General features: G+C 47.2%; 1 protein-coding gene across 1 annotated transcript in view; it reads left to right on the top strand.

Annotated features, from left to right (window-relative positions):
• rsph1 (radial spoke head component 1) overlaps positions 1–11,241 on the top strand; it is a 69,955-nt gene extending 58,714 nt beyond the window's left edge. Inside the window, exons 7-8 of the mRNA XM_078233092.1 lie at positions 1,768–1,867; positions 10,504–11,241. Coding sequence (XP_078089218.1) covers positions 1,768–1,867; positions 10,504–10,976 — 573 coding nt within the window. The 3' untranslated portion in view covers positions 10,977–11,241. The remainder of the gene's footprint in view (positions 1–1,767; positions 1,868–10,503) is intronic.
• The last annotated feature ends 1,526 nt before the right edge of the window (positions 11,242–12,767 follow it).

Below are 12,767 nucleotides of genomic sequence, written 5' to 3'. Positions count from 1 at the left end.
TGTCAGCAAGAACAAAGAATTTGGCACTCAACCAAATCTCCATTCACTGCAGCTGGACCGGAGAATCCCAGCTGTGGGCAAGGTCGGAGAATCCGGCCATGTGTGTCCAAGAAATGTTATCACAATCCTACATTGCTTCAGGATGATATGACTGCAACTGTCTTGAGTGGACGATCAGAAACAGATGCTTTCAAAGTCTGGCCTGGGGTCAAGCAAGGCTGTGTGATTAGCCCCAAACTATTTACCATCCATCTGACAGTGACTATTCACCTCAAAGATCAACTGCCCACTGGTGTCAATATTAAATACCATCTGGATGGAAAACTCCTTCATCTCAATTGCATCCATCCAAAACTAAACTGAGCACCATAGACAGACATGATCTACAGTTGCAATGAGTACAGTAGCATTGCCCACTCTGCACGGGAAAAGACTTGGCCTGCTCTTGAATGTTGCCCAAAGAAAATTCATATCACCACGATAAAGGCAAAATACTGTAGGTGCTGGAATCTGAAACAAAAACAGAAAATGTTGGAAAATCTCAGTAGGTCAGACAACATCTGTGGAGAGAGAATAGAGCCAACGTTTCAAGTCTGAATGACCCTTCATCAGAGCCCTCCTAACTGTTTGCCATATCCACAGGCTATCGATTCTGTATTCCTTGGATGAGTACACTCACATTCCTCTGAACATCAACATATTCAAATTTCATTCCTTTTTAAAAAATAATCCGCTTTTCCTCCGATCGATATCTCACATTTCCACATCATTTTGTTCCCCACTCACTAAACCCTCCATCCTTCTCAAAACTCCAGCTCTCTAACCCTTCCATCCTGTAACTCTCTAATCCCTTTAGCCCTTGAAGCCCGCCATCCCTCGGACAACACAAATCCATCCTCCAGTCATTTAACACCTACGCCACCCCGCCAACCTGCTAATCTTCTCATGTCCAATTCCCCTCCAGCTCTCTAACCTCCTCCAGCCCTACAAATCCCTCCAAATGTCCTTGTCTCTGTCTCATGCACAATTCGTCACTCCTTTTCTCCACCACTGTTAGCTGTGCCTTCATTCTGGAGTATCCTCCTTAAACCCCTCTGAGTCTCACCCTCCCTATCCTTCTTTATGACCCTCCCCAAATGTCTCTTTGACCACACTTTTGGTCACCCTCTATATATCTCCTTCTTGGCTCCATGGCCATGTAAGTCAGATGCTGTCTGTGTGAAGTGTGGTGCATGTTTTCTATGTTAAGAGTGCTATATAAATGTAGGTTATTATTGCTGGGCTGAGGGTTGTGTTATGTTCTGTTTTACATCGGATTGTGTTCATGAAAACTGTGTTCCATCTGGGGAGACGGATAAAAAGTTAGAGACAGAGGAACAGAAATTTCAGAGAGTGGATTGGATCATTGCAAGAGGTGACAGAGATGTGGGGGAGGGACACAAATCCATGAAGAGATTTAATCCTGAGGATGATAATGTTAAATTAGAGGGATTGGTGGATTTGGAGAAAATGGGCAGGATTTTCTGGCTGCACGCACCCCAATTCTGGAAGTTCCCACCCGAGCTGAATGGACCTTTGAATGCTCAGCCAAGATTTCTGTCTCACCTGCTACGATTCCGCGGCGGGCAAGACGGGAGAATTTCAGCCAATGTAAATCAGGAGAGATTGGGTGATAGAAGAATCAGATCTGATGTGGGATAGGATACAAACATGAGGGTTTTGGACATATATTACTGAGCATTGAATCTTACTAACCTGTTCTAACAGGACAAGACTGAGGAAGAGATGGTGGAGGAAGAAGCCGTAACTGTAACTGTTCTGAAATGGAAGGCAGAGAAATTGTCGGGATTAACACTGTATTCTCCAAGTAAGTCCACCAATTGGCCCTGCTCTTCACTCAAATCACAAATCATAGTTGTGTCATGTCTGCCTAAATTCACTGTGATCTGAAACAAACCAGCAAGAGAGTTCTAGAGAAACTTGCTTAACCAGACAGGGGTGAGACTGTGGAACTCACTACCAGAGCGAGTTGCTGTGGGTGTGGAATTACATATCGGCCAGATCAGGTGAGGATGGCAGATTCCCTTCCTTAAAGAACATTGGTGAACCAGATCGTCTTTTATGACAATTGACAATGGTTTTGTGGCGATCATTAGACATTTATAGCGAAGAGCATTGTCGGGCAATACAGCAGGATATAGATAGGCTGGAAAATTGGGCGGAGAGGTGGCAGATGGAGTTTAATCCGGATAAATGCGAAGTGATGCATTTTGGAAGAAATAATGTAGGGAGGAGTTATACAATAAATGGCAGAGTCATCAGGAGATTAGAAACACAGAGGGACCTAGGTGTGCAAGTCCACAAATCCTTGAAGGTGGCAACACAGGTGGAGAAGGTGGTGAAGAAGGCATATGGTATGCTTGCCTTTATAGGACGGGGTATAGAGTATAAAAGCTGGAGTCTGATGATGCAGCTGTATAGAACGCTGGTTAGGCCACATTTGGAGTACTGCGTCCAGTTCTGGTCGCCGCACTACCAGAAGGACGTGGAGGCGTTAGAGAGAGTGCAGAGAAGGTTTACCAGGATGTTGCCTGGTATGGAGGGTCTTAGCTATGAGGAGAGATTGGGTAGACTGGGGTTGTTCTCCTTGGAAAGACGGAGAATGAGGGGAGATCTAATAGAGGTGTACAAGATTATGAAGGGTATAGATAGGGTGAACAGTGGGAAGCTTTTTCCCAGGTCGGAGGTGACGATCACGAGAGGTCACAGGCTCAAGGTGAGAGGGGCCAAGTATAACTCAGATATCAGAGGGACTTTTTTACACAGAGGGTGGTGGGGGCCTGGAATGCGCTGCCAAGTAGGGTGGTGGAGGCAGGCACGCTGACATCGTTTAAGACTTACCTGGATAGTCACATGAGCAGCCTGGGAATGGAGGGATACAAACGATTGGTCTAGTTGGACCAAGGAGCGGCACAGGCTTGGAGGGCCGAAGGGCCTGTTTCCTGTGCTGTACTGTTCTTTGTTCTTTAATTCCAGAACTTTTTAAAATTGAATTCAAATTTCGCCATCTGCCATGGTGGGATTCGAACCTGAGTCCGCAGAGCATTACCCTGGGTCTTCTGGGTTAATTGTCCAGTGATAAAATTACTATATACCACTGCCTTCCCATGGCATGTACTGGATGGTTTTGAGATTCTTGATTGTTGTTGGAGCTGCATTCATTCAGGCAGGTGGGGAATATTCCAACACACTCCTGACTTGCACCTAGTAGATGGTGAGGGGGTCAGATAGGCGTTTTTGCGGACACAGACGGGACTCTCGGATGGTGGTTTGCCTCCCCGGTGCAGGGGTCCGGGATGTCTCTGGTCGAGTCCCAGAAATCCTGAAGGGGGAGGGAGAGGAGCCGAAGGTCGTGATGCATATAGGTACTGCTGACATAGGTAGGAAGAGGGAAGGGGTCATGAAAAGAGAATATAGGGAGTTAGGTAGACAGCTGAGAAAGAGGAATGCAAAGGTAGTAATCTCGGGATTGCTGCCTGTGCCGCGGGAGAGTGAGAACAGGAATCGGTGGAGAATGAATGCGTGGCTGAGGGACTGGAGCAAGGGACAAGGATTTGGGTACTTGGATCATTGGGACCTCTTTAGGGGCAGGTGTGACCTGTTTAAAAAAGACGGGTGGCACTTGAATCCCAGGGGGACCAATATCCTGGCGGGAAGGTTGGCTAAGGCTACTGGAGAGACTTTAAACTAGAAAGGTTGGGGGGAGTGAATCGAAATGAGGGGACTGAGAGCGAGGAGGTTAGCTCGCAAATAGATAAGGAATGTAAACAGGGTAAGAGGGAGGTTAGACGAGTGATGGAGAAGGGAAGTGCTCAGGCTGAAGGTCTGAGATGTGTCTATTTTAATGCCAGGAGTGTAGTGAATAAAGTGGATGAGCTTAGAGCGTGGATTGCTGCTTCGAATTGTGATGTGGTGGCCATTACGGAGACTTGGATGTCTCAGGGACAGGACTGGGTGCTTCAGGTGCCGGGTTTTAGATGTTTCAGGAAGGACAGGGAGGGAGGCAAGAGAGGGGGGGGAGTGGCACTGTTGATCAGGGATGGTGTCACGGCTGTAGAGAAGGTGGACGCCGTGGAGGGATTGACTACGGAGTCTCTGTGGGTGGAGGTTAGGAACAGGAAGGGGTCGGTAACGTTGCTGGGTGTTTTCTATAGGCCGCCCAATAGTAACAGAGATGTTGAGGAGCAGATGGGGAAACAGATCCTGGAGAGATGTAGGAATAACAGAGTTGTCGTGATGAGAGATTTTAATTTCCCAAACATAGATTGGAATATCCCTAGGGCTAGGGGTTTGGATGGAGAGGCGTTTGTTAGGTGTGTCCAGGAGAGTTTCCTGACACAGTATGTGGATAAGCCTACTAGAGGAGAGGCTGTACTTGATCTGGTGCTGGCTAATTAACCTGGACAGGTGGAGGATCTCTCGGTGGGTGAGCATCTTGGGGATAGCGATCATAATTCTATCTCCTTCACGATAGCATTGGAAAGAGATAGGGTCAGGCAGGCTAGGAAAGTGTTTCTCTGGAGTAAAGGGAAATACAGTGTCATCAGGGAGGAAATTAGACGGGTAAATTGGAAGGAGGCATTCTTGGGGAAAAGTACCGAAGGAAAGTGGAGGATTTTCAAGGAATGTTTGTCTGGAGCTCTGCATGACAACGTTCCGATGAGACAGGGGGGTGTTGGTAGGGTACGGGAACCGTGGTGCACGAAGGTTGTGATGAACCTGGTGAATAAGAAAAGAGAGGCGTACAGAAGGTTCAGAGAGCTAGGAGGTGTTAAGGATTTAGAGGAGTATACGGGATGTAGGAAGGAGCTTAAGAAGGAAATTAGGAGAGCGAGAAGGGGTCATGAGAAGGCCTTGGCGGGTAAGATTAAGGAGAATCCCAAGGCTTTCTACAAATATGTCAAGAGTAAAAGGATGAGATGTGAAGGCATAGGACCCTTAAAAGGTGAAGGGGGAAAAGTTTGTGCGGAACCGTTAGAAATGGCGGAGCTGCTTAATGAATACTTTACCTCGGTATTCACGGTGGAAAGGGATCTGGGTGGTTGTACTGCTGGTTTGCGGTGGACAGAAAGGATCGAGCATGTGGACATAAAGAAAGAGGATGTGTTGGAACTATTGAATGGCATCAAGGTTGGTAAGTCGCCGGGACCGGATGGGATGTACCCCAGGTTACTGTGGGAGGCGAGGGAGGAGATTGCGGAGCCTTTGGCGATGATGTTTGCATCGTCGATGGAGACGGGAGAGGTTCCGGAGGATTGGAGGATTGCAGATGTGGTCCCTATATTCAAGAAAGGGAACAGGGACAGCCCGGGAAATTACCGACCGGTGAGTCTAACCTCAGTGGTTGGTAAGTTGATGGAGAGGATCCTGAGAGACAGGATTTATGATCATCTAGAGAAGTTTAGTATGATCAAAAGTAGTCAGCACAGCTTTGTCAAGGGCAGGTCGTGCCTTACGAGCCTGGTTGAGTTCTTTGAAAATGTGACCAAACACATTGACGAAGGAAGAGCGGTGGATGTGGTCTATATGGACTTCAGCAAGGCGTTCGATAAGGTCCCCCATGCAAGACTTCTTGAGAAAGTGAGAGGGCATGGGATCCAAGGGGCTGTTGCCTTGTGGATCCAGAACTGGCTTGCCTGCAGAAGGCAGAGAGTGGCTGTGGAGGGGTTTTTCTCTGCATGGAGGTCAGTGACCAGTGGAGTGCCCCAGGGATCTGTTCTGGGACCCTTGCTGTTTGTCATTTTCATAAATGACCTGGATGAGGAAGTGGAGGGATGGGTTGGTAAGTTTGCTGACGACACCAAGGTAGGTGGTGTTGTGGATAGTTTGGAGGGATGTCAGAAGTTGCAGCGAGACATAGATAGAATGCAAGACTGGGCGGAGAAGTGGCAGATGGACTTCAACCCGGATAAGTGTGTAGTGATCCATTTTGGCAGATCCAATGGGATGAAGCAGCAGTATAATATGAAGGGTACCATTCTTAGCAGTGTAGAGGATCAGAAGGACCTTGGGGTCCGGGTCCATAGGACTCTTAAATCGGCCTCGCAGGTGGAGGATGCGGTCAAGAAGGCGTACGGCGTACTAGCCTTCATTAATCAAGGGATTGAGTTTAGGAGTCGGGAGATAATGCTGCAGCTTTATAGGACCCTGGTTCTGGTCACCTCATTACAGGAAAGATGTTGAAGCCATTGAAAGGGTGCAGAGGAGATTTACAAGGATGTTGCCTGGATTGGGGGGCATGCCTTATGAGGATAGGTTGAGGGAGCTTGGTCTCTTCTCCCTGGAGAGACGAAGGATGAGAGGTGACCTGATAGAGGTTTACAAGATGTTGAGAGGTCTGGATAGGGTAGACTCTCAGAGGCTATTTCCAAGGGCTGAAATGGTTGCTACGAGAGGACACAGGTTTAAGGTGCTGGGGGGTAGGTACAGAGGAGATGTCAGGGGTAAGTTTTTCACTCAGAGGGTGGTGGGTGAGTGGAATCAGCTGACGTCGGTGGTGGTGGAGGCAAACTCGTTGGGGTCTTTTAAGAGACTTCTGGATGAGTACATGGGATTTAATGGGATTGAGGGCTATAGATAGGCCTAGAGGTGGGCTGAAGGGCCTGTTTGTGCTGTGGCTTTCTATGTTCTATGTTCTATGGTGGACAGGCTTTAGGGGTCAGGAGGTGAGTTACTTGCTGCAGGATTCCTAACCTTTGACCTGCTCTTGTAGCCACAGTACATGACTAGCCAAGTTCAGTTCCTGGTCAATGGTAACCCCTGGGATGTTGATTTAAAAAGATGTGGATCCCGAGAGCTGATTACTACAGAAAGCTCGGAGCAGTACAGAATTTTCAAGGAAAGCAAAGAGAAGGCATGAAAAATATTGACAAGTAAAATCAAGGAGTAAGAGTCAGAGTCAGAGTAAGAGACAAAGGAAAGAGTCAGGTTAGAGAGGAGAAAGGTTACCTGTATGTGTGGAGGTGGAGGACATGGCCACAATTCTGAAATAAATACTTTACGATTGTTTTCATCAAAGAGAAGGGGGAAGCAGATATCATAGTTAAAGCAGAGGAGAGTAAAATATTGGATGGGGTATTCATAATGAGGGAGGAAATATTAAGGAGTTTTGCTTCCTTGAAATCACCAGTCCCAATGAAATGTATCTCATACTGCGAAGAAAAGAAAGAGAAATAGCAAAGTCTCTGAATGTTATTTTTTCAATTCTGTGAACTGCAGAACTGGTTTAAAAGGGGAGAAGTTTATGAACTTTGATGGCAAACAAATGATGGAAACTTTAGAGAGATTATGTCATTTATCATTTAGAAAGACAGTCTTTATTTGTGGACGTTGCTGGCTGGGTCAGAAAGGTTCTTGCCCATTCCTAATAGCCTTTCAACTGAGTGGCTTTCATTTTCAGAGGGCATTTAAAAGTTGTTGTGGGTCTGGAATCACATGTAGGCCAGACCAGGTAAGGACAACAGATTTCCTTCCCTAAAGGACATTAATGAACCAGGTGGGTTTTTACAACAATTGACAATGGTTTCATGGTTATCACTAGACTCATCATTAGATTTCTAATCCAGATTTTTATTTAATTCAAATGTCACCATCTGCCATGGTGGGACCTGAACCCGGGTCCCCAAAGCATTACCCTGGGTCTCTGGATTACTAGTCTAGGGGCAATACCATGACTTCCCCATGGGAATGTTACGTCTGATTAACGAGGGTACTGCATACAGTTCTGACCACCACATTTCAAAAGAACGTGATTGCAGTACAAAGAACAATACAGCACAGGAACAGGCCCTTCGGCCCTCCAAGCCCGTGCCGCTCCCTGGTCCAAACTAGACCATTCTTTTGTATCCCTCCATTCCCACTCCGTTAATGTGGCTGTCTAGATAAGTCTTAAACGTTCCCAGTGTGTCCGCCTCCACCACCTTGCCCGGCAGCGCATTCCAGGCCCCCACCACCCTCTGTGTAAAATATGTCCTTCTGATATCTGTGTTAAACCTCCCCCCCTTCACCTTGAACCTATGACCCCTCGTGAACGTCACCACCTGGGGAAAAGCTTCCCACCGTTCACCCTATCTATGCCTTTCATAATTTTATACACCTCTATTAAGTCTCCCCTCATCCTCCGTCTTTCCAGGGAGAACAACCCCAGTTTACCCAACCTCTCCTCATAACTAAGCCCCTCCATACCAGGCAACATCCTGGTAAACCTCCTCTGTACTCTCTCCAAAGACAGTCTTTATTTGTGGACGTTGCTGGCTGGGTCAGAAATGTTCTTGCCCATTCCTAATAGCCTTTCAACTGAGTGGCTTTCATTTTCAGAGGGCATTTAAAGGCCGAACCAACATTCCATACATCTGCAACATCAGACCCCAACTTTTATACTCTATGCCCCGTCCTATCAAGGCAAGCATGCCATATGCCTTCTTCACCACCTTCTCCACCTGTGACGTCACCTTCAAGGATCTGTGGACTTGCACACCCAGGTCCCTCTGCGTATCTACACCCTTTATGGTTCTGCCATTTATCGTATAGCTCCTCACTACATTATTTCTACCAAAATGCATCACTTCGCATTTATCTGGATTGAACTCCATCTGCCATTTCTTTGCCCAAATTTCCAGCCTATCTTTATCCTTCTGTAGCCTCTGACAATGCTCCTCACCATCTGCAAGTCCTGCCAATTTTGTGTCGTCCGCAAACTTACTGATCACCCCAGTTACACCTTCTTCCAGATCGTTTATATAAATCACAAACAGCAGAGGTCCCAATACAGAGCCCTGCGGAACACCACTAGTCACAGGCCTCCAGTCAGAAAAAGACCCTTCCATTACCACCCTCTGTCTTCTGTGACCAAGCCAGTTCTCCACCCATCTAGCCACCTCCCCCTTTATCCCATGAGATCCAACCTTTTGCACCAACCTACCATGAGGGACTTTGTCAAACGCTTTACTAAAGTCCATATAGACAACATCCACGGACCTTCCCTCGTCAACCATTCTGGTCACTTCTTCAAAAAACTCCACCAGGTTAGTGAGGCATGACCTCCCTCTCACAAAACCATGCTGACTATCATTAATGAGTTTATTCCTTTCTAAATACGCATACATCCTATCTCTAAGAATCTTCTCCAACAACTTCCCCACCACAGACGTCAAGCACACCGGCCTATAATTTCCCGGGTTATCCTTCCTACCCTTCTTAAATAACGGGACCACATTAGCTATCCTCCAATCCTCTGGGACCTCACCTGCGTCCAGTGATGAGACAAAGATTTGCGTCAGAGGCCCAGCGATCTCATCTCTCGTCTCCCTGAGCAGCCTTGGATAGATTCCATCAGGCCCTGGGGATCTGTCAGTCTTTATATTCTCTAACAAACCTAACACTTCCTCCCTTGTAATGGAGATTTTCTCCAACGGTTCAATGCTCCCCTCCGAGACACTCACAGTCAACACATCCCTCTCCTTTGTGAATACCGACGCAAAGTATTCATTTAGGATCTCCCCTACTTCTTTGGGCTCCAAGCATTATTCCCCACTTTTGTCCCTGAGAGGTCCGATTTTTTCCCTGACAACCCTTTTGTTCCTAACGTATGAATAAAATGCCTTGGGATTCTCCTTAATCCTGTCTGCCAAGGACATTTCGTGACCCCTTTTTGCCCTTCTAATTCCCCGTTTGAGTTCTTTCCTACTTTCTTTGTACTCCTCCAGAGCTCCCTCCATTTTTAGCTGCCTGGACCTAACATACGCCTCTCTTTTCTTTTTGACCAATCCCTCAATTTCCCTGGTTATCCACGGTTCTCGAATCCTACCCTTCCTATCCTTTTTTACAGGCACATGCCTGTCCTGTAGCCCTAACAACTGTTCCTTAAAAGACTCCCACATGCCAGATGTGGATTTACCCTCAAACAGCCTCTCCCAATCAAGAGCTGCCAATTTCTGACGAATCCCACTCAAGTTAGCCTTCCACCAATCCAACATCTTACCCGTGGGACACCACTCATCCTTTTCCATCACTATCCTAAAGCTAACAGAATTGTGATCACTATTTGCCACATGTTCCCCTACCGAAACTTTGAAGACCTGACCGGGCTCATTCCCCAGTACTAGGTCCAGTATAGCCCCCTCTCTAGTCGGGCTATCTACATATTGTTCCAAAGAACCCTCCTGTACGCATTTTACAAATTCCTCCCCATTCAGAGTCCCAACTCTCAGCGATTTCCAGTCTATACCAGGGAAATTGAAGTCTCCCACTACAACAACCCTATTTTTCCTGCACCTATCCAGTATCTCCTGACATATCCTGACCATAGACAGGGTACAAGAGGGATTTACTAGATGTTGCCAGGAATGGAGAGCTTTATGTGGAAAAATTGGACAGGCTGAGGCTATTGTAAATCTCTGTTTCTATGAATGGAATTATAGTTTGCGTTTCATTTTATTCTTCCAGCATTCAAGGCGGATGTAAAGACCGAACCAGTTGATGTTGATGAGCAGAATGCTGATAATGCAGAAGCCACTGGTGCCCCAGAGACAGGTGGCCCAGAGACAGGTGCCCCAGAGACAGGTGCCCCAGAGACAGGTGCCCCAGAGACTGGTGGCCCAGAGACTGGTGGCCCAGAGACAGGTGCCCCAGAGACAGGTGCCCCTGCAACAGATGCCCCAGAGACAGGTGGCCCAGAGACAGCTTCCCCAGAGACAGGTGCCCCTGCAACAGATGCCCCTATGACTGAAGCTCCTGAGACCAATGCCCCTGAAACAGATGCCCCTGCTGCAGACGCCCCTGAGACAGATGCCCCTAAGATAAATGCTCCTGATACAAGTGCTCCTGGTACAGATGGCGCTGGTACAGAATCTGTTACCGGTACAGTAGAAGGTGCTGAGATTGAGACAGAAGCTACTTCAGAGGTGACCGCAGACTGAGGCTGTGGCAAGAGAACAGAACCCTACACGAGTAGTTGGATGGACAGCATCGCCAATTATAATTAAACACTTGGCTGCAGGCTGAAAATACTGAATGATTCACATCGGCTTAAAAATATACACATAAACAAGAAGTGGCAGTCTGCTGACTGCTGCTTTAAGGTGTTTTTAATAAGGACAGCAAGTTTCCTTATTGGGGTCTGGACAGTAACATGATTCTTCATTCATCAAAATTTATTTCCATAAAAATAAAATGTTAAGTATGAAGCTTGGCAGGATTTTTTCACTGTCATTGCAAAAAATCGCACTCCTTTGTAAATGGTACTTATAATGAATAGACAGAGCTTGTTGCCACAGCTCTGTGGGAAAGGCTGCCAGATGTGGCATCAGTCCGTGATGTGCCATTGTGTTTGAACCAATTACAGTTTTTACAACCATTCTCAGGTCAACAGTAAGAGTTCCTGTACTGTTATAGGATGTGAATGAGTTCAGCACAGAACTTCATCCTGACAAGCAGAAAACAAGAGATCACTCAGCTCAACATCAGCTCCTTCACTGTCACTGCATCAAAATCCTGGAGCACATGGACTGCAGCGGTTCAAGAAGGCAGCTCACCCACCATTTGTATGAACTCTGAGACTGGGAGTGAAGCAGACTGACACACACACACACACACACTCACACACAATGGGGCGGAGTGGGAGAATCTCACGGCTGGGCAAGCACGGGATTTGTATGCGTTCCCGCCGCAAGCGCATCTCCCAGCGCTGGATTTCCGGCGTGGTCAGCTCTGCGCTGGATGCTCCTCCAACCACAGGCTATTTATCGCCTGTGTTTGCTGTTGTTAGGATCACTAGTGAGTTTCCAATTGGAGGAGCAGCTTTCTTCAGCCTGAAACCTGAAAACATGGTGCCACAGCAACGGTGAGTCTGGGGAGGGAGGGGGGTTTCAGGGTGGGAGGAAGAGTCAGTGGCTTGCAGGGACAGGAAAAGTGTCCAATGAGCTGGGGTGATGTGGCTGCCAGACAGGGGTCAGAGTGGCCCCTGTTCTCACTGTGAAAGACTTTGAAAATTTCCCAAAGAGTTTTCAAAACGAGAGAAGCTTAAAACAAGCACTGTCACTAGAGAAAAGGTGATGAGAAAACTATTAGACCTAATGAAAGACAAGCGTCTCAGAGCCAATGGCTTGCATCCCAGGTTCTTAAAAGAAGTGCATTGGTTATGATCTTTCAACATTCCTTAGATTCTGGAATTAGATTGGAAAAGTTTGGATACAGTTCAGTAGGTCTGAAGAAGTAGTCGGAGGATCATACAGTCCAGAAAGAGAACTTTGGCCCATCCAGTCCGCATCGACACATTACAAACACCTGACCTCCCACCTAATCCCATCTGCCAGCACTTGGCCCATAGCCCTGAATGTTATGATGTGCCAAGTGCTCATACAGATACTTTTTAAAGGATGTGAGGCATCCCACCTCCACCACCCTCCCAGGCAGTGCATTCCAGACCCTCACCACCCTCTGGGTAAAAAAGATTTCCTCACATCCCCCTAAACCTTGAACCTGTGTCCCTTCGTGACTGACCCTTCAACTAAGGGGAACAGCTGCTCCTTATCCACTCTGTCCATGTCTCTCATAATCTTGTGCAACTCAATCAGGTCGCCCCTCAGTCTTCTCTGCTCCAATGAAAACAACCCAAGCTTACGCAACCTCTCTTCATAACTTAAATGCTCCGTCCCAGGCAGCATCCTGGTGAATCTCCTCTGCATCCCCTCCAGTGCAATCACATCCTT

Source organism: Mustelus asterias, chromosome 17, assembly GCF_964213995.1.
Source record: "Mustelus asterias chromosome 17, sMusAst1.hap1.1, whole genome shotgun sequence".
Classification (NCBI taxonomy): Eukaryota; Metazoa; Chordata; class Chondrichthyes; order Carcharhiniformes; family Triakidae; genus Mustelus; species Mustelus asterias.
This window is presented reverse-complemented; position numbering and strand designations above follow the sequence as displayed.